General features: G+C 32.2%; 1 protein-coding gene across 2 annotated transcripts; it reads left to right on the forward strand.

Annotated features, from left to right (window-relative positions):
- The first annotated feature begins 34 nt into the window (after positions 1 to 34).
- LOC108913969 (protein patched homolog 1) lies at positions 35 to 18,719 on the forward strand. 2 transcript variants are annotated; one of them, XM_018719637.2, is made up of 15 exons: positions 35 to 448; positions 1,019 to 1,265; positions 3,586 to 3,659; positions 3,722 to 3,952; positions 4,009 to 4,180; positions 8,568 to 8,665; positions 8,724 to 8,844; positions 8,907 to 9,036; positions 9,095 to 9,261; positions 9,624 to 9,872; positions 9,927 to 10,242; positions 13,349 to 13,491; positions 13,594 to 13,755; positions 13,811 to 14,206; positions 18,090 to 18,719. In XM_018719637.2, the coding sequence occupies exons 1-15, from the start codon at positions 348 to 350 to the stop codon at positions 18,219 to 18,221; spliced, it is 2,739 nt and encodes a 912-aa protein (XP_018575153.1). In that variant the 5' UTR covers positions 35 to 347; the 3' UTR covers positions 18,222 to 18,719. The 2 variants fall into 2 exon arrangements, with proteins under 2 accessions (XP_018575153.1, XP_018575154.1); XM_018719638.2 differs by lacking the exons at positions 35 to 448; positions 1,019 to 1,265 and having other exon boundaries at positions 3,621 to 3,659; positions 3,722 to 3,753; positions 3,809 to 3,952.
- Positions 18,720 to 18,944: the final 225 nt, after the last annotated feature.

The raw sequence follows: 18,944 nt of genomic DNA on the forward strand, positions 1-18,944 counted from the left end.
TTTTGCGTTGTCACATTATAAATGCATTAGAGGCGAATGCTCTATTCTGAATATGAACAGTGAAAAATCTAGTTGGCCTCCCTTAATTGCGTAACGGAATCGCAGGATGCAAAGGTGAAAAACAAACTGCTACAAAAAACAGATGCAGATTGCAGAATAAGCAGACGCTACCAATCGAGCAACGAAAAGGGACGTGCTAAGTTCTGAGGTTATGTTCGTTTCTATTTTTGTAGTCGCCGAATAATATATTTCTACGCGAGGTTGTCTATGAACAATAAATAGGGTTTGAATTATCATCATGGTGCGATGTGTACAATGATATCGAATGTAAACAAAGTAAAAGAATTATGGCTATACAGAGCACAAAGAAGCGAAATTTTAAATGTTTTCATTTCTTTCAAAGGTTTACATACAGTGTAGTGACGTCTACAGAGTGGTTCTTTTACAGGTAAGTAAATATTTATGCGACTTACAATTTTTAGATAAACCATTTTTTTCTTTGGCAAATAACCAAACAGGTTCGTAACGAACAATTTCCGTAGACATTATTACATAATTCAAATTGGTACCTAAAATCTTTGCAGAAAGAATTTTAGATGAATGAATAGCTCGTTTTTTAGTATTTATTTTAATTTTTACCAAAAACAAAAAGGGTGATTGATGTGTTTTAATCTGGAAAACCTGGAATTAATCAAAGAATTCCATAGATGTGGAAATGTAAGGGATTTTCTCGATTTTTCCTGGAATTTTTTTAATAATTCCTGTGGTAATCTTTATTTACGTGTTGCCGCCATTAGATGTCACTAACTTCTTCTAAAATTCCCATATCCGTTTTTATTATATGCTGAATTGTATGGGTCGAAAAATGCATAATTTCCGAAACACAGAATTTCAAGTTGTAATACCTTGAAGCTGATTTTTAGAATAGATTCAAAACACTCAAAAATAAATTTTAAGTATAAGACAAAATGGAGAGCCCAAGTAAAATTTTGCTTAATTTTTTTTCATATTTTTATAGATTGGGGGTACTTATCGGTAACAAGCCAAAAAAAACTATTCTGATATGTTGGATCGTAGTATTTCTGAGTGCGTTTGGATTTCTGCGTTTCCAACAAGAAAAAAACCCTTTGAAGCTCTGGGTACCCCCGCACACGACGTTCATACGTGATTCGGAATGGTTGATGAAATCTTTACAAAAGGGATACCGTGAAGAGGGCGTTATGATTGTTGCCGATGACGTATTAACACCCAGTATTATAGGAAAGGTGGGTTTTTGTCAGATAATCGCTAAGTTAGCAGTTATAGTCTGTTTGGAAATGAAAGAGAGTAATAAAACCCCGAGATAAGAACCGGCCATGGGCGTGGTAATATTTCGTTTCAGGTAATTATCGGGTAACACTAATGCTAACAGGTAATGGGTGTACATTAGTATATTTTACTGGATACATGATAGGGCAGGAGCCAGTGTATTGTGACAGATCAATCCAGTTTTAGAGTATATTCAGCTCTAGACTCAGAAGACGTGCTAGTGCAGTGGAGTAAAATTCAACTTGTGTTTAGTGACTATTGTGCCAGTGGAAATAACATTGTTTGGGTAAAATGTCTAGCTTATCAGATTACGTACTTGCTAAACGCGTAAAAAGATGTGCGCTGTCTCAGAATGAGAAGATTATTATATTAAATGTATTTAATGCATTGAAACACCAAAATCCTACCAACAGTGTTGACGACATCGTGGAAAAGTGTTCCAAAATGACTGGGATTGGAAAATCGACTATCTACAGACTTTTAAAGGTAACAAAAAATGAACAAGATACTGTAAATCCCCCAAAATCATCTACAGGGAGGTCAAAAGTCGTTATAGATGATTTCTTCAAAAATGTCATTCGCAGAAAAGTACATTTTATTATTATTTTATTTTAAAAAAGAAATACCAACGCCAGTGAACTTTCAGAGGACAACGATTTGCCAAAAATCGGTAGAAGCAAATTATGTGCCGTCTTACGAGAGTTATCCGGAAAAACATTTCTTTTGAAACAAATATGGTGAAAAAGGAACTTTTGACACTTGTCAATCTTAATAAAGATCAGAAAAAATATGTTATCAATGAAATGGCAACAAATCGCCAAATAACGGTACTAAGGTTACCACCTTATCACTGTGAACTTAACCCAATCGAATTAGTCTGGGCGCAGGTAAAAGGAGATGTAGCGCGAAATAATACGACGTTTAAATTAAGTGACGTGAAAAATTTGTTAAAAAATTCCTTGGAACGAGTAACTGCAGATAACTGGCAAAGATGTATACATCATGTACAAAAAGAAGAGGAGAAAATGTGGGAACTCGATAATTTAATTGACGTTACTGTGGAACCTATCGTTATCAATCTAGGAGACGAAGATAATTCATCAGAATATTCAGAGGATGAATTTTAATATACCTACTTTTTTATTTTCTTTATTGTACATTTATACAACACTACATTTACTCACCATAATTTGAATTTTCAAAATACATATATTTTTGTGTGGAATAAAAATATATTCATTAAATTTAAATAAATATTTTGATAATAATATTGAATAATTTTATTTGAATTACTAAAAACCCTCTTAACCCGGTTATGATGCTTAAAGTAGCCTCATGTTTTGAAATGCTGTTTTTATATTGTTTACTTATAAGAGAAATGGACCGAGAAATTGAAGCGGCATAGACAAAGACGGATTGTCGGGGATTAAATTTTAGCTACCTGCTACAGTTTAGTACAACCCGGTCACACAAAGTTTTTTTAAAAGTACACCTCGTCTATACCGATAATACATAATATAAAAATATTGAATATAAGCACCAGTACTACATTTATTTATGATTTGCATACATAATAAGCTTTTATTACTCTCTTTCATTTCTAAACAGACTATAGTTGGCTTTGAAAATTTAATTATCAGTTTAATTATTGTTATTGGTAGGTAATTAATTATAGATAGGTCACGTCGTTTCTGAAATTGAAATTACACTAGTGTTTTGACAGATATTCATACAGGGCAAAATAATACAGGTTAATTCTTTCGTCCACGACTTTCAGGTTGATTGGTTTTTAAAAAATTAAGGCGGGTTTTCAAATTCAGCCAATTAGCTGATCTGATTTCTGTTTATAATCTGGATGTCATGATTGAAAGAAATTATAGCTGAAATGATGTCACTAGATGCGACATCTATTAAATAGAGATCCAGTATTGGAAATTTTTATGGCCTTAATTGATACATTAAATCAATTAAACAGGGAGTTTATCATGTAATTGCAACTGATTATTTAATTTATTTTTCAGTAATTAAGTCCAAATGGTAGGTACTAACTAGACACTGTTATTAATTTCTACAAATAAAGCAACATTAAGTGGCTATTAATTAGCAATTTTAAATAAAACACAGTCCAGTTAAATATCTGTTTTTCTTATTTATAATTTTAACATTTTGATGTCATAGAGAATGGACTAGCGCTCTGGAAAAATGCTTGTTTTCAGTTTTTACAAAACCGATTAAAGGGGACTATGCTTAGAAATATCAATATTTGTATTATTTTAGCTAGCTGAGATTGATAGACAAGTTAGGGACGTAGAAAGCGACAACTTCTTGAAGTTACACAATGTTTGTTTTGAGTAAGTGAGAAAGATATAAAGAGGAAAGACTACGAAAGGAAAACAACACATTCTTGTTGCAGGATACCCAAAGTAGACAAAGGAATGTTAAGAATGCTTGAAACAGAGATCAATGATACAAGGCAGGATCCTAGCATGAATATGGATCCTGCTTTGTATTGCAGCTTTATAGAATCTATGAGAAAAGAGTGCTACACGAAAAGCATTCTAGAATTGTGGAATTTCAATAAAGAAGATATCGAATCTCTTACAAAGGATGATATTATTAGGGCTATTAATAGTTACGATAAAAAGTAAGTTCTGTGTTTTATAATCTAGTCTTCTTTCTTTTATGGTATATTTTTTGTAGTACTATGTACGGAAAATTAAAAAGCATAGACGATCTTCTGGGAGAGGTTATCAGAAATGAATCCGGTTACATCGTAGGAGCTAAAGCTTTGCAGAATTTTTGGTTTCTGAGCTTAAATTTTTCGGCCGTCGACATGGATAAAACCGGCAATTATGCCGGCACGGCAGATTGGGTAAGTACGGCTCATATAAAATTTGACATTTTTAATTATTGTAGGCAATCCGAGTACAATTAAAATATTTTATCTTTCTTGATAATCGTAATCTGTGAACTTATTGCTTATTCTTATTTTATCTATGGGATAATCTATATAAGCATGTGTAAAATGCGGGTAATTGAATCCAAAAATCATTTTTATGAAAAATTATTTTGTTTTCGTAATTTTCGAAATTACCTAACCTATTACCTACCTACAATGATTAGATGCTGATGATATTTTAGCTTTTAAGTTAGCAGAAAATTTTAATTTTTATTATTATATTTAAGTTAGCCTTGACAAAACAATTCAAACATAAAATTATAGGAACATCACAAAATAATTCGTCATGTCATGTTGTCATGGCCAAGTAAATGTACCATAAAAACCTGAAATAAGTTTTAAAATCTCCGAAATTTATTATAGTCCAGTCATTATAGCTATTTTTCGGGAAAAAATACTATTAGAAGTTTCTCTGCGGAATATTGTTCGGAAACGTTTTATAAACAAAATAGGTATCAAAAAATCAACTCGAGACTAGTTGAGAAACTTTATTTAAACAATGGTCAAAGATATGGAAAAGTGTTTTTTTGACTCGCGTAATAAAAGTTATTCCTAGCGAAAAAAGGTTTATAAAAAAAAGGTAGATATTAAATAAACCTGTTAAATGAGACAAGACAAGACAAGTCCGATTAAATTCCGATAATTTGTTTATGCGTGAGCTCGAAAATGGTCGTTTTTTTCAATTGCTAATAATCAATGCAATTTTCTTCGCACACATTTGTAATTTGTTATCTAAAAAGATGCTGTCATTTTTAAATAAATTAAATTAGAAAAATTATATTCTCAGTAAGTGCATATGTCAATACAACTATTTAGGTACAAAAGCACCTAATGCTCGAAACTCTACGACGCCTGTGAGCTTGGGAAAAATGAATAATTGAAAACAGTATCTTCTTAGATAACAAATTCCGCCAACGCCAAACTAATTAGGCTTTCGAGCTGAAATTTTTACCACTTAAAAAAGAGCTTAAAAAATCCTAAATTACAAGTGTCTGCGATGAAAATTGCATTAATTATTCGCAATTGAAAAAAACGGCCATTTTCGACCATATTTGAGCTCTGGCGGATAAACAAATTATCGGAATTTAATCGGACTTGTCTCATTTTACAGGTTTATTTAATACCTACCTTTTTTGTATAAACCTTTTTTCGCTATGAATATCAGTTTTTTACCCGAGTCAAAAAACCAATTTTCCATAACTTTGACTATTATTTAAATAAAGTTTCCCAACTAGTCTCGAGTTGATTTTTGATATTGGGTTTATAACACGTTTCCGAACAATATTCCGCAGAGAAACTTCTAATAGTATTTTTTCCCCAAAACAGTCTATTTCATGTCTATAGTGACTGTAAAATTATTAGTAGACATTTTATTGCACTTTATGACGGAAGAATGATAATATCAAAAAAGTAACACGAAAGAAGTGACGCTAATTTGACAAATTGCAAATAAGTGGCAAATTTACGTGTTTTTTCACTTTTTTATTGCCCAAAAAGAGCGAATTCCCGAGCAGTTTTTTGCCTGACCTTGGGAAAATTTGTTTATGACGCTGTTTGGCACGTCCTATTGTGTTAGTTGTAAAGGGCAACTTAATTTCAACTTTTTGAAATGTATCTTTTTCGATACGTTTCTTTGGATCAATTAGGACCTATATCTACGCTAATAACTTCTAAAATTAACGTTTACCTTTACCTTACCTACCTTACCTTTACAGTTAACAAATTGGTGAAATATGACTTTAGATACCTTAAATAATTGCAGGTAATTTAATTGCCTGCAACAATGACAAATTTTCCGATAGGTCGTCTAGATTTTCGGTGACAGTAAAAAAGTGAAAAAACACTTAAAGCCACTTATTTACAATTTGTCAACTTAGTGCCACTTCTTTCGAGTTTCGAGTTAATTTTTTGATATTATATCATTCGACATACCCTTCCCCGTAATTAAGTGCAATAAAATGTCTAATTCGACTGGAGTATAACGGAATTTGAGTATTGTCGTAAAACTAACTATGTAGTTTGTTTGAAGAAAATTATCGGTATATAATTTGTACTTGTACGAAGTTAAAATCGTAGAGACTTGTAGAATATTGTAATTTAGTGACATATCCTATGTCATACTCATTAAATGTATTGTAGTGTATTTTATTTTAATTAATAGCTATAGATATGTATATTTTAATAGAAGTATTATAGTGAACAGTAGTCATTAAAATGCACGACTAATAATTAAATTTGTGTGGGAAATCCTGTTTTGACTAACTATAAAATGTAGGTAATATAATTTAGTAGTACCTACATATTTTTTTATTACAATGTTGTCGTTTGTAGGAATATTTTGGAATTTAACCCAGCAAATTAATATTAACATACGTAATAAAAAACCTTGAAACATTAATTTCTTCAATGACACAGTTATTAATTATAAAGTTATTATTAATCGCGATCTGTATCGTCATAATACACAGGATGTTAATTTTTTTGCACAAATGAAACTTCAGAAGTGTAAGAAATAAAAAATGCTATATGGGCTATAAACTATAATGTATTTTTAAATTTATTTCAACCTGAACAAAATAAACACGTTTATCTCGTCTTATGCATTATCCTAGAGACGATGTTCGTAAAAATTGATTTTATCCACAACTGTGTGATAAAAGCTCTATTGCACGCATCACGCATCTAATCTAGCTATGCAATGTCATCTGTGTCACGTCGCGTCGTGAGGAATAATGAAATAAATGAACAGAGCCGTCACGTAGTAAATGATCGGACCTAATTGAGTGTTTCACATTTGATTTGTTTGCAACGAAATTTTGCTTCTAAGTTGTTGAAATGGACCAATTTACGTTCGAAGAGTGTACAGGGTGTCCCATCGATCGATATCTAGGAAAGTACTGCTCTGAATAATTTGAAAATTTGGCAACATGGTAGTGTCCCTGGGCCGAACACAACTAAAATATCTAGAACTCTCCAGCACTTCCGGTTATACCGGAAGTCGACACCAACTTCTTTATTTTAAATGGGACACCCTATATATTATTGCATTTTCGGATTCTACGTGAAATTTGAGGGTCACTTTATTAAATATTCCCTATACTTAGGAGTTAGTCAAATTATTGTTGTATCTAAATAGTTTGTGTTTGTGTTGTATCTAAATTTAAATAAAAATGCCTGGGTATCGTTTAAATTATACTAATCAGGATTATTTTAATTCGTTTGTTATTTATGGAAAAAAGCAGCAAATTCTTCACATGTTATTTCAATAAATGTCATGTTATTTCAATTGTTTTTGGTGTGTTTCTGGCCATGGCCAATTTGACAACAGGTCTGATACGAGAAAAACTATCCAAAAAATAGAAAATTTCAAACATCTCCAAAAGTAGTAACGGCAACTCTAACAATACTTATATGGCTTCAAAGGAAATTTTAATCTGCATACAACAAAGTAAAAAAATACAATTTAAGTTAACAAAGTAATAGCTATTTGAAGTTATCAAAATGTAACAACAAAAATGAAATACCTAGTATAATAACATTACGTTTTTGGACAAAAATTGTTCCAGGGCCAAAACGGCTCATTCCCGACTAGGAGATTATACAGGGTGTATCTAAATAACACCGAAAAAATGTAAAGGCCGATTCTCTGATGAAAATTAATAGGGGTCTTTGGTATAAAATTTTTTGAAAAAAACCCTGAAAAGTTACATCCCTCCAAAAATTTCAAACAAAAATTGTTTCTCTTTTTTATCTTCCATGTAATATCAAGTTAAAGAAACTTAGTGAACATTATCTGTCAAAAAAACTACACTTTTTGACATTTTGAAATTTTTGAAATAATCAACCTCTGACATTTTTTCTTATAATTTTTTTCTATAAAATTTTTTCCTTTTAAAAAATATGTCTAAAAAGCCCCACTTATTTACTAATTTTTTGATCTCTTCAAGTTTTTTAGAAAAGTTGGATTTATGAAAAAAACACATTTTTAAAAAGATGAGCTGTTTAAAGCAAATGTATTTTAAGAAATGATTAAATGTGTTGATTGTGGCCTTTCTTCTTCAAATTTATTGTTTTGAAATTACTGAACATTAGTTTTATTCATGAGATGTGCGGCCACGGAAGAACAGGCCACTAGATCTTTCGGCAAAATTGTTTTCGTTGATTGGATATTGCCGCAAAGGAACGTGACGTCACTTTCCCACAAATTTTTAATCTTTGGAACCAATTTCATAGGGTTTTATCGTGATAAAAAAATGTCTGGCCTTATACACCCTAAATACAGTCAATCATTATATTTTAGGCATCCGAAGAAGTTCTTGACTGGGAAAACGCATTTTTACAAGTCATGGAAAACGTTTCTAAAACCTTAAACAACACTTACTACTATTCAGGAAAGAGGTAAACGTTACAAAATTAGAAACAGAAAAGTTATTAAGATTTTTTAACTGTTGCCTAGTTTTGGAGATATCAGTAATGCTGCAATGTTCCAAGACATGGACCTGCTCTGCATCGGCATTGTTATAATGGTGATATATGTCCAACTGGTCATATCGAAATTCAACTGGCTCGAAGCAAGGGTACGGTAACTCAAATACTCGGTTTGATATTCCATTAAATTAAAATAAACTCATGACGACAGGTTGTTCTAGGATCTGTCGGGATGTTGACTATAGGAATGGCCTTCATAGTTGGAGCCGGTCTGTGTTCTTTATTTGGAGTTCACTACGGACCAGTGCACACTTCCTTGCCTTTTCTCTTGATGGGATTGGGTAACGTTAACCGCAACGGATGATTTTTTAGGAAAATATACCTTAAATTTTATTTAAGGGGTGGACGATATGTTCGTGATACTTTCATGTTGGGACGAGTTAACCGAGGAAGAAAAAAATTTGCCTCTACCTGAAAAGATCGGATTAATGCTTAAGCATGCTGGTGTTTCGATTACGATAACATCTTTCACGGACGTGATAGCCTTCCTTATTGGATCCTCAACGGTAATAGAGCTATACAGTTTTGTTTCAGATGTAGGATGTTATACAGCATGTAACTTCGAATCCAAGTAAATCCAAAAAAAATATTTTTTTTTAAAATCATAACAATAGGCATGCTGATACAACCGTGTTCGGGTGCTGCTCAGTGACGGTGTAGACAAGAATTTAAGTGCAGCTTAATAACGAATTCGATTATCTGTTTAATTAGAATTCGATTATCTGTTTAATTAGAAAAAAGTTACATACTGTATAATTTTGAACAGTCTGCAAAGTCAAGACGGTTGACAAATTATGATCAAGGAAATAACATTTATGACAATTTTTATCTGGCAGAATCGGCAAAATTAACTTGGTACGTTTTTCAGATACTTCCTTGTCTCAAATCGTTTTGCATCTACGCAGCAGCGGGCGTACTTATGACTTTTGTATTTGCCGTTACGTTTTTCGTAGCCTGTTTTGTTTTGGACCTAAGGAGGGTTGAAAGTAAACGGAACGGGATATTCCCCTGGATTGTGCACGAGAACTACGTCCCCAACGAGTGCAGCCAGAAGAGAATTTCAAACAAAACGTTTGAATACGTTTATTCCAACATCATTTTGACGACTCCCGGAAAGGTATGGGAAAAAAAACCTGTTGAAGCCGTATCTTTAATTTTAACGTTTCTTCAGATAATAGTGGTTTTAATCACTGTCGTTTGTGTGGGCTTTGGAATAGAGAGCACGCTGAAATTGGAACAGCGTTTCAAGACGGAATGGTTAATTCCTGCGGGTTCGCATTTAGCGGAGTTTTTGAAAGTAAAAAACTTTTATTATCCCGAGAAGGGGTTTGACGCAGGTTTCTATATGGGTGCCCTAGACTACAGTCACGAATTGAATAATATCCGAGACGCTGCGAGTCGTCTCGAGAATATGAGCGATGTCACGGCTAATGTTGTGTCTTGGGTGGAGCCGTTCAGGGATTTTGTTTTGTACAATTTCAAACATGGTAAGTCTTAACAAATTGTCAGTATTATTCTTATTGCGTTGTGATTAAATCATCCCATTGGTAAATTATACAGGGTATTACTGAAATACTCTGAGAAACTTTAATTCTCTGCGTCACAATTCAGTAAAGGAAAGTTATTATAAACATGTGTCCAAAAACGCTTTGTTTTCAAGATACAGGGTGTTGAATTTAAAGAAAACACATCACATTTATTTAAATAACGACTTAATGACTTAATTATGTGCAAAAATTTGCTAAATCGGTAAACAAATTTCAACCAGTGGAAGAGTTTTTGGGAAACATTGTCGTTAAGAACCCTATAATTTTGACGCCACTTAATATTTTCAAAATTAGATAAGTGTTATTTTGGTTGGTATTTCTACGAAAAAACATGTCTTTTTATTCGAATACGAGTCAATTTCCATTTATTAATATTTCTTTTTAATTAAAATGAGTCCGACATACTTGAATAAATTGAAAATAAGTCCAATGCTACTCTAAAAAATATAGCATTTTTTTGTTGGAAATTTTAAATAAAACATAATTATGAAAAAACCAAAAAAAAACATTTATATTTATTATATTTTATATTATAAAATATATCATATTTTCTAGTAAAGTTTAAAATTGTTATGCCAACAATTTTTTAATTTACAGTAGAGATAATATACAGGGTGTAAGAAGTTTGACTGCTATTACTTCAGTAGATTAACAGTTTTCAAAACAGTGTGTATTAATTTAGGGGAGTTACATCACAACATGACAACAGCGCTTAACCTAATGTTACACAGCTGATGCACACCACATGTGCACGCGGCAAATCTGTGTATTTTATACTACGAGGATAGTGTTGTGATTAAATTCTAGCTCGAATTTTAGTAATTATGAATCTCTTGAAACAGGAACTTTTAGTCAAATTATGAATTTGAAAAATATGTAATTAAAGTACCCAATGGTTCACTTCATCCAAATAATCATACGTACTAAAAATAATTTAGTTACTTTACTTACCAAAAACAAAAATTTAATAGTTTTTAAATGCACAAATACAAAACAAACTACAACGTATGCTCAAAATGTCCACAACACCTTTGAATCCAATTTTCGCGCAAAAACACTCAGACACGGTCCAATTCCAGATACCAAACAGCCGCGCCTTTGTCACATTGCTCGATATGAATTTTATCAAATTTTAAATTTATTACAACGCTAATTATTTTTAGAATTAAGCATAAAGAAGTTCAAAAAAGTGATAATCATTGTATTTTATGGTATTCAATGCACGTTATTTCAATATTCCTTAATTAATTGAACCTTTGTTGGAGATTTTAATAATTTTGTCTCGAAAATGGTTGAGTTTAGGACCCATGTCATATAAGGTTTTTTTATTTATTTTAATGTATTCTATCATCTGTTAAAATTAAGGCAGTCAAACTTCTAATACCCTGCATTTAAAATTGTATTTTTAACAGAAAATTTCGGTAATCTTTTTCTGTTTGTATGAATCGTTTTCTAGTTATTTACGATTTATTCTGCTACAGATTTTAGTGATGTTTTGTAGTATCTCCATCATTGGTTGGCAGATATGTGTCCGAACTGAATAAATTTTTTCTATAGTTGTTAGTTAAACCTCTAGCCAAAATTTATCTATCTACATTAAGCATCTTAATTATTTAAATTACAACCTTATTTTAAGTATATATCGAGGGTCATCATAACATGAACTATGAACCTAAATCACGAAAATTGTATTTTTGGGCGTATAAGCCACAAAAAGGGTGGAGTATAGTTCCTTAGTCAGGTGTATCGGTATTTACACTAATTAAAATTTTATTGGTGTTATTATGTTAGGTGTATCAACCATCTTACATCTCCCGAACATCACATAGAGGCGTATGAACATACGTCTGTTATAAATTATAATTTGGTTCATACGCCCCTTTGTTATGAAGCCCTCGAATTATAATATTTAATCTTATTAAACTGCTATTTTTTGAAATGCAAAATTTTGCTAGTGTTACATTACATTCTGAATATATGGAAAGTTTAACAAAAAAAATAATTCAAAATTTTTTCCTCGTCTGTTTTGTGGTATATGTTCTCCAGAAAATTAATATAATACATGTTAATTAAATACATTGACAAACTTTAAGAGGATAATCTTCCATTGTGGTATGAAATATTGTGAGTTATGTTAACTGAAACCCCAGAAATTCAACGCCACTGGATATTTTGAAAATTCGATGACTACTTTGTAACTCCCTGTTTTAAAAAGAAAATATATCTGCCATTTTATACAAAAAGACGAATTATTGTCCATTTGTTACGTTTTTAACTTTCATTAAAGCTAATGTCACTTTAGAACTACTTGTTTCACAAAATTAGTTCATTACTATTTTTTTTTTTTTTTTTCCATGTAGAACTATAAATAAACAGTCCAATAAAGCAATTGGTACAATTTTTTTCTAAGGCCCCTCCTGCTACCTCGAACAAAATGCAAAAATTTAAACACCATTGATTTTTTCAAACTTATGATTATTTGTATATTTCTAGCAAAGAAATTTTACGAACGGGTAGCTCTAGAGATAGTTTACATTTTGTAAAGTTTTTGTCAACAGTAATGTTAAGATAATAAAATGAAAGATACCTTCTTCCTGGAATTATTACAAAGAATCAGCAACAATTGAATTTTTAAAATATTCAGTAGTGTCAAATTTCTAGGTTCTTTCGATTTTAGTTCTATACATATTTATATTCGAATTCAGTGAATATTTATCTTTAATTAGATAAATTTAAATTATTAGCCCAAGTTTCATCATTCTGCATCAAACGTCTTCAGAAATATATTAGAAAATGTATTTTTTAATTATTGTAATCTCAAATTTGCGTTTATATAAATTGTTTTGTCTAAAAATCAGTTTTATCCCTTTGTCGATGAACTTTGTTAGCACCCCATAAATTAAATAATGTTAAAATTTTAATTACTGATTCTGAAATATTTACAATTACCATTCTTTTGAATTTTCAATATCAATAGAATTTCTAAAAAATTTAAAAAATCATGCTCTTTATTTGCAGAAAAATTTACCCTTGATATCTCTTTTAGACGTATTTGAAGAGCCATTGGACGACGTTAGATTTCACTTATTTTTGTCCAAGTTTCTAAACAGTCCAAGATATGCAAAATTCCAAGCAAATTTTATATTCGATGGAGACTTGGAATGTGGTGCTCCTACACCAAGAATAAAAGTATGTCAAAAACACTATTATAGATTTTGGTAATGCTTTAATGCCAAACGAAAAACGTTTATCAATTACATTTTTGCTTTAAGAACAATGTTTATGTTACAGATGTCCATTATAGACTTTCATTTCCATAGATTCGAAAATCCCAGGGACCAGATCCCTGCTATGCATCGCGTGAGAGACTTGGCAGAAAACGCAAATTTCACCACGGGAGATAAATTTGCAACGACTTGGTCGAAATTTTTCGCAACTTGGATAACAGACGAGGTACGTCAACTTCATAATATTAAAAAAAAACCTATTCGACGATCTTTTCCTTCAGTTAATCGATATCGAAGTCATGAGAAACCTCCAACTGGCCCTATTATGCGTCATGTTGTGCACGATACTGCTGATAGCGGACTGGCAGATCTGCTTCTGGATATTCATCTGCGTCCTCGTCACAATGGTCAATGTGTGCGGATTCATGCAGCGATGGGGACTAACAATCGACGTGGTTTCATGTATCGGCCTGGAGCTTGCCATCGGGTTATGTGTGGACTACGCCACGCACGTGGGTCATACCTTTTTGACGGTTCACACGGGATCGCGGCAAGATAGGGCCGTCAAAACTATGAGTAGCATCGGTTGCGCCGTCTTGTTCGGCGGTCTGTCCACCTTCATCGGGGTTTTCATGATGAGCCAGTCGAGCGTGTACACGTTTCAGTCGTTTTTTAAGGTAAGTTAAAGGTATTGCTTCATTCCGACATTTTTATTCTTTTATACAGGGTGAATCGTAGCAAACGTAAAAAATTCAAAATAGAGTATCAGTATCCACGTTTTTCATTTTTTTTTTCACATGGATTTACGGAAATGTGTATTCACAAAGTTAACAATCCTGAAGACATTCTATCACGTAACGAAAATCAGTGAACAATTTACATCGTTTAATTAACAAACAAATTGATGTTATATTGTCGAAGCACAGATCTATAGGAGGATTTGGTGTCGGTTGGAACTTATGTCTCTAACTTGTAAAATATTACAAACAGGCATGGCTCGATATACGTCCATTCTTAACACTTTGTGATTGCTAAATTGAATTAGGACGGCAGTATATCTCGCCTAATTGTGGCAATAACACATGCCTCTCTGCTGTATGATAATAAAAATCGGCATCTTGAACAGGCTTAATTCAAACTCGATAACAATTGGTCGATAACTTTTTAGATACGTCCATTCGTCTTGTTATTGAAGAGATGTGGGAGATTTTTAACCTGGGGTAAGACACCACTGTATAATTTCCAGAAAATATTTTTTTTTGTTGATTTAAAAGATGCCTTGAACCTTCTAGAATAAGTAGAAGAAAGTTTTAGGCCTGTACAAAATTTTTTCTTTGAAATTCCCAGCTCTTTTCCAAGTACCTCGGACTGCTCCGAAACGACTACGTGCGGCAAATAGATACGTGCTGAAAGGGTACAGCTTAATGTACTTCAACTTAAAAGATGTTTTTCTACAAACACGATTTTTTAAAACGGTAACAGTAATGGCATAACTCCAATTTTCATTCTATACACTCCAAATTTTGACTATATCTTTAAAAGAGAAGTACATATGCGATTTTCGACAAGTTGATTTTAACATTATTTATTGATGATTGCCCTTTTTTTTATCAAAAACTGAATTTTTTACTTCAAATTATTGCCAATCACACAAATTATTGTTTTCAAAATCCCTTATGTATTTTTCTAGCCATACTTACTCATGTAAGTTAAGAGAAAACTTTTAGTTTTTTCCTTCTTCAAAGGACCCCACACAATCCTCAGGTCCCGGTGGATTTGTCTGGATTTTTGATATTTTGTACTTGATATCGTTCTGTTTAAAAGTGTCAATATTTGACCCAATTAACTCACAGTTCATCTACCCTAATATACATACAGGGTGTCCCATTTTAAATTACGCACTTGAATTATCTTGTCAGGGAAGCCACAATTGGCAAATAAACCTTACGGAAGTTGTTGGGTTCGCAGGGGGTTGCTGACCTTCAATTTGACTTTGACATTGACCTTCAAGGTCATTTGAAGAACAAATATAATTTTTTATATTTAAATAGGAACCTCTATTTTTTATTCTGGATTCAGAAAGAGTGCAAAATTTTACGTTTAGATAGGTACTTAAAGCTCGTTTACGTTTAGATCGATACATTCGTTTACATTTAGATAGGTACTTAAAGCTCTTCTTTTTCGTCAAGGTCAAATTGAAGGACATCACCCAATGTCCTCCTCTGAATCCAACAACTTTCGTTAAGGGTTATTTTCGGATTGGTGGCTCCCCTGACGAGATATTCAGGAGCGTAATTTAAAATGGAACACCCTGTATATTAGGCTGATTAAAAAAAAAATCGACCTTATTTTTCAAAATCCCCTCTGAAATAGTTTCAGGGAAGTGAGAAGAAATGCCTCTAAAAATCGGAACTCTTAATATTAATAACGAGCGTTCAAATAAAAACGTGGTCAAAGTTGGCTCTGACACATTGGACGTAGGGAGTAGCTTATAGCGACCAACTTAACCTCATTTCTCAACGAGCTGTATAGCAGCTGTCAGTTTCAATAACGTTAATGACTATATAACTTTATTTTAAAGAATAATCGTGATAACAATAACAAACAATTAAAGGAGCTGCGGAAAGTGTCCCCCTCCTTGTTATAACAATAAATTAAAGCAGCTGCTGAAAGTGTCCCCCTCCTTGTTCCAAGCACTTTTCACACCTGTTCCTCAAAGAATTAAAGACATTTTCTAAGATGCTCGGGGTATTGTTAATTTCACGAATCTTGTCTATAAGTCGAGCCTGCAGATGGTTTAAATCAGGAATAGGCAGTTCAAAAATAGTGTTTTTAAGGTAAGGCCACAAAAAGAAATCACACGGCGTAATATCACATGACCTCGGTGGAAATTCATGTTCAGCATTGAGACTTATTAGTCGATTTTGGAAAACTTCCCTCAACATATTCATCGTCTCGCCTGCCGTATGTGCCCTTGCGCCATCTTGTTGAAAGTAAAAGTTTGTAATTTCGTTTTCTTCCAGCTGGTTAACAAAAGGAGCGATAATTTCTTCTCTATACCTTTGCGCAGTAAGAGTACCATTAAAAAAAATAGGTCCATAAATCCTCCTTCGATTGAGAGCACACCAAACTCCAATTTTTTGAGCGTGTAGAGGGCCCTCGACAAAAAAGTTATCTGGTTTTTCAGAAGACCACATTCTCATATTCTGTGAGTTTACGTAACCACTTAAATGAAACCAGGCTTCATCAGAAAAAAAGGTGATATTATGAAGTTCACCGTAGTTGTTTAAAAACCATTCACAAAATACAGCCCGTCGCGGAAAATCAACTTCATGAAGTTCTTGCTGACAAGTTAAACGATAGGAGAACAAACGCAAATCTTTTTTTAACACTGTGTGGCAGGTACCGACTGATACTCCCACCATTTGTGATAAAACACGTACAGAAGTTCTTGGCGCATTTTCCATTATTTGTTGGACATTTTCTTTTAATTCTTCAGTCCGCTTTTTAGGTCGGCCGCTTCCTTCTTTTCTTGTTACACTGCCCGTTTCACGAAAAACATTAACACAACGCTGAACTGCACTTTGAAAAATTTTGTACTCAACAACGCCGGGAAATTGATTTTGAAATTCTATGAAACATTCCTCAATAGAATACTTCCATATTCCATCAATCTTGCGTCCATTTCTAAAGTAGGACTCTATGATAAACACTTTTTGTTCTTGAGAAAACACCATTTTAAACGCTTTTTAAAACGAAAATATTCAAATTGATAGCGGCGATATAGCGCTTTGACAGATGACATTTAAGTTCATTTGCTATACGCTACGCCCTACGTCCAAATTTTCAGAACCAACTTGTCCACGTTTTTATTTGAACGTTTGTTATTTAGAGGTCACGCATCACAATTTTCTATTTCCATTTAAATAACATGGGAAAAATTATTTTTTAGTTTCAGAATTCTTAAAAACCAATAGACGGATTTAAATGACCGAAACGTATTGTTGTAGGGTACTGAACGTTCTACAAAAAATGTCCTTTATCATTTTTTGATAAACCTACTCATACAAGTTATTCACATTTAAATTTATGTTATAATTACACTTTTTCCTTCAGTTTCAGGTAAAATGATTAAAGTTATAATGAAATATTATAAAAAAAGGCATTTAAAAGTCAAAATTAATAAGTTTATCAAGACTTTCAAATTAATATGACTGAAAAACCCAGCATTTCTGGGAAGAATCAATTAAAATCCTTTTTATTGTATTAAATAGTATTTGAAATTTTTTTAAATTATTTCTTTATTAATTATAAATAACTTTTCGGTTGTGATAGTGGAAAATTTTAAACTATATCACATTCTTTTACTTTTATTTCCATTAAAAAAAATCGCAAAAAAACGCTTTATTTTAGAATTTTAGTGGCGTTACCCCTTAATCAACCCTGTAACTTTTATGCCAATGGAAATAATTTGCAACTTGCAACATCTTTGCTTGTTTTTTTACATTTGCTGTGAATCACTCTGTATATTAATCTAAACTTGTTCAACCTCTCTTTTAGATATTTTGTCTAGTCATCTTGTTTGGATTGTTTCATGGTCTTGTATTTCTGCCTGTGATCTTAAGTTGGATAGGTCCAAAGCCCTACAGGGTCCACAAGCCAGTTCCTCAAAGTGAAATGGAAATTTCTTAGAGTATTTTGATGATATTATTAGTTTGTTGTTGAACGTATTAGAAAATTATATTTTTTATAAAGAACACCACTTTTATTTCCAAAGAAAGTTATAAACGCTTGCTTTACACATACACACAACATAAAAAATTGTCAATGTTTCTTGAGTACTTATCTTTTTTTTTTCAAATTATTCTTAAATATAATGTATACACAGAAATTTCAATAAACAAAATAATTTTGAACACAATTAGGCCAAAGTATAAGTAGTAGAAGATAATTTTATTCTTTTTTCACCTAAACGTAAACGTTGACTTAAAAGCGTAAAAAAATACATGAAATATTTAAAAAAGCGATTCAATAAATCCATTTACAGCTTCCACAAGTAAGGAAAAAATATACTTATTGATAGATATTGCTTTATTAAACTGATCAACGCTTGAGACAGGATTACCACTTTAATCTTCATAGATATACAGGGTGTACAAAAAAAAGGTTGACGTGTTAACGTTAATAAAAGAAAAAAAAATAGATACAAGTTTTCTTTTATTCTAGTTTTACTAAAATTTGTTTTTATTTGTTCTTAGCACAAAATATGTTTTAGTTCAAGGATTGTGAAATTCTTTTTCACAATCATCGAACTGAAACATTTTTCGTGCTAAGGACAACAAAGTCTAAAACCACTAGATGGACGTGGTAGACACATCGAACATTTAATTTTCAATCGCGACTTTACGTGCTTGC

Source organism: Anoplophora glabripennis, unplaced genomic scaffold (assembly GCF_000390285.2).
Source record: "Anoplophora glabripennis isolate ALB-LARVAE unplaced genomic scaffold, Agla_2.0 scaffold665, whole genome shotgun sequence".
Classification (NCBI taxonomy): Eukaryota; Metazoa; Arthropoda; class Insecta; order Coleoptera; family Cerambycidae; genus Anoplophora; species Anoplophora glabripennis.

Bases quoted from the DNA above. Each gene is read 5' to 3' on its own strand.
- LOC108913969 (XM_018719637.2), top strand. From the start codon at position 348: ATGGCTATACAGAGCACAAAGAAGCGAAATTTTAAATGTTTTCATTTC. The intron at 3,660-3,721 runs GTAAGTGAGAAA...TTCTTGTTGCAG, and splicing joins TTACACAATGTTTGTTTTGA to GATACCCAAAGTAGACAAAG. The intron at 14,207-18,089 runs GTAAGTTAAAGG...CCTCTCTTTTAG, and splicing joins CGTTTCAGTCGTTTTTTAAG to ATATTTTGTCTAGTCATCTT.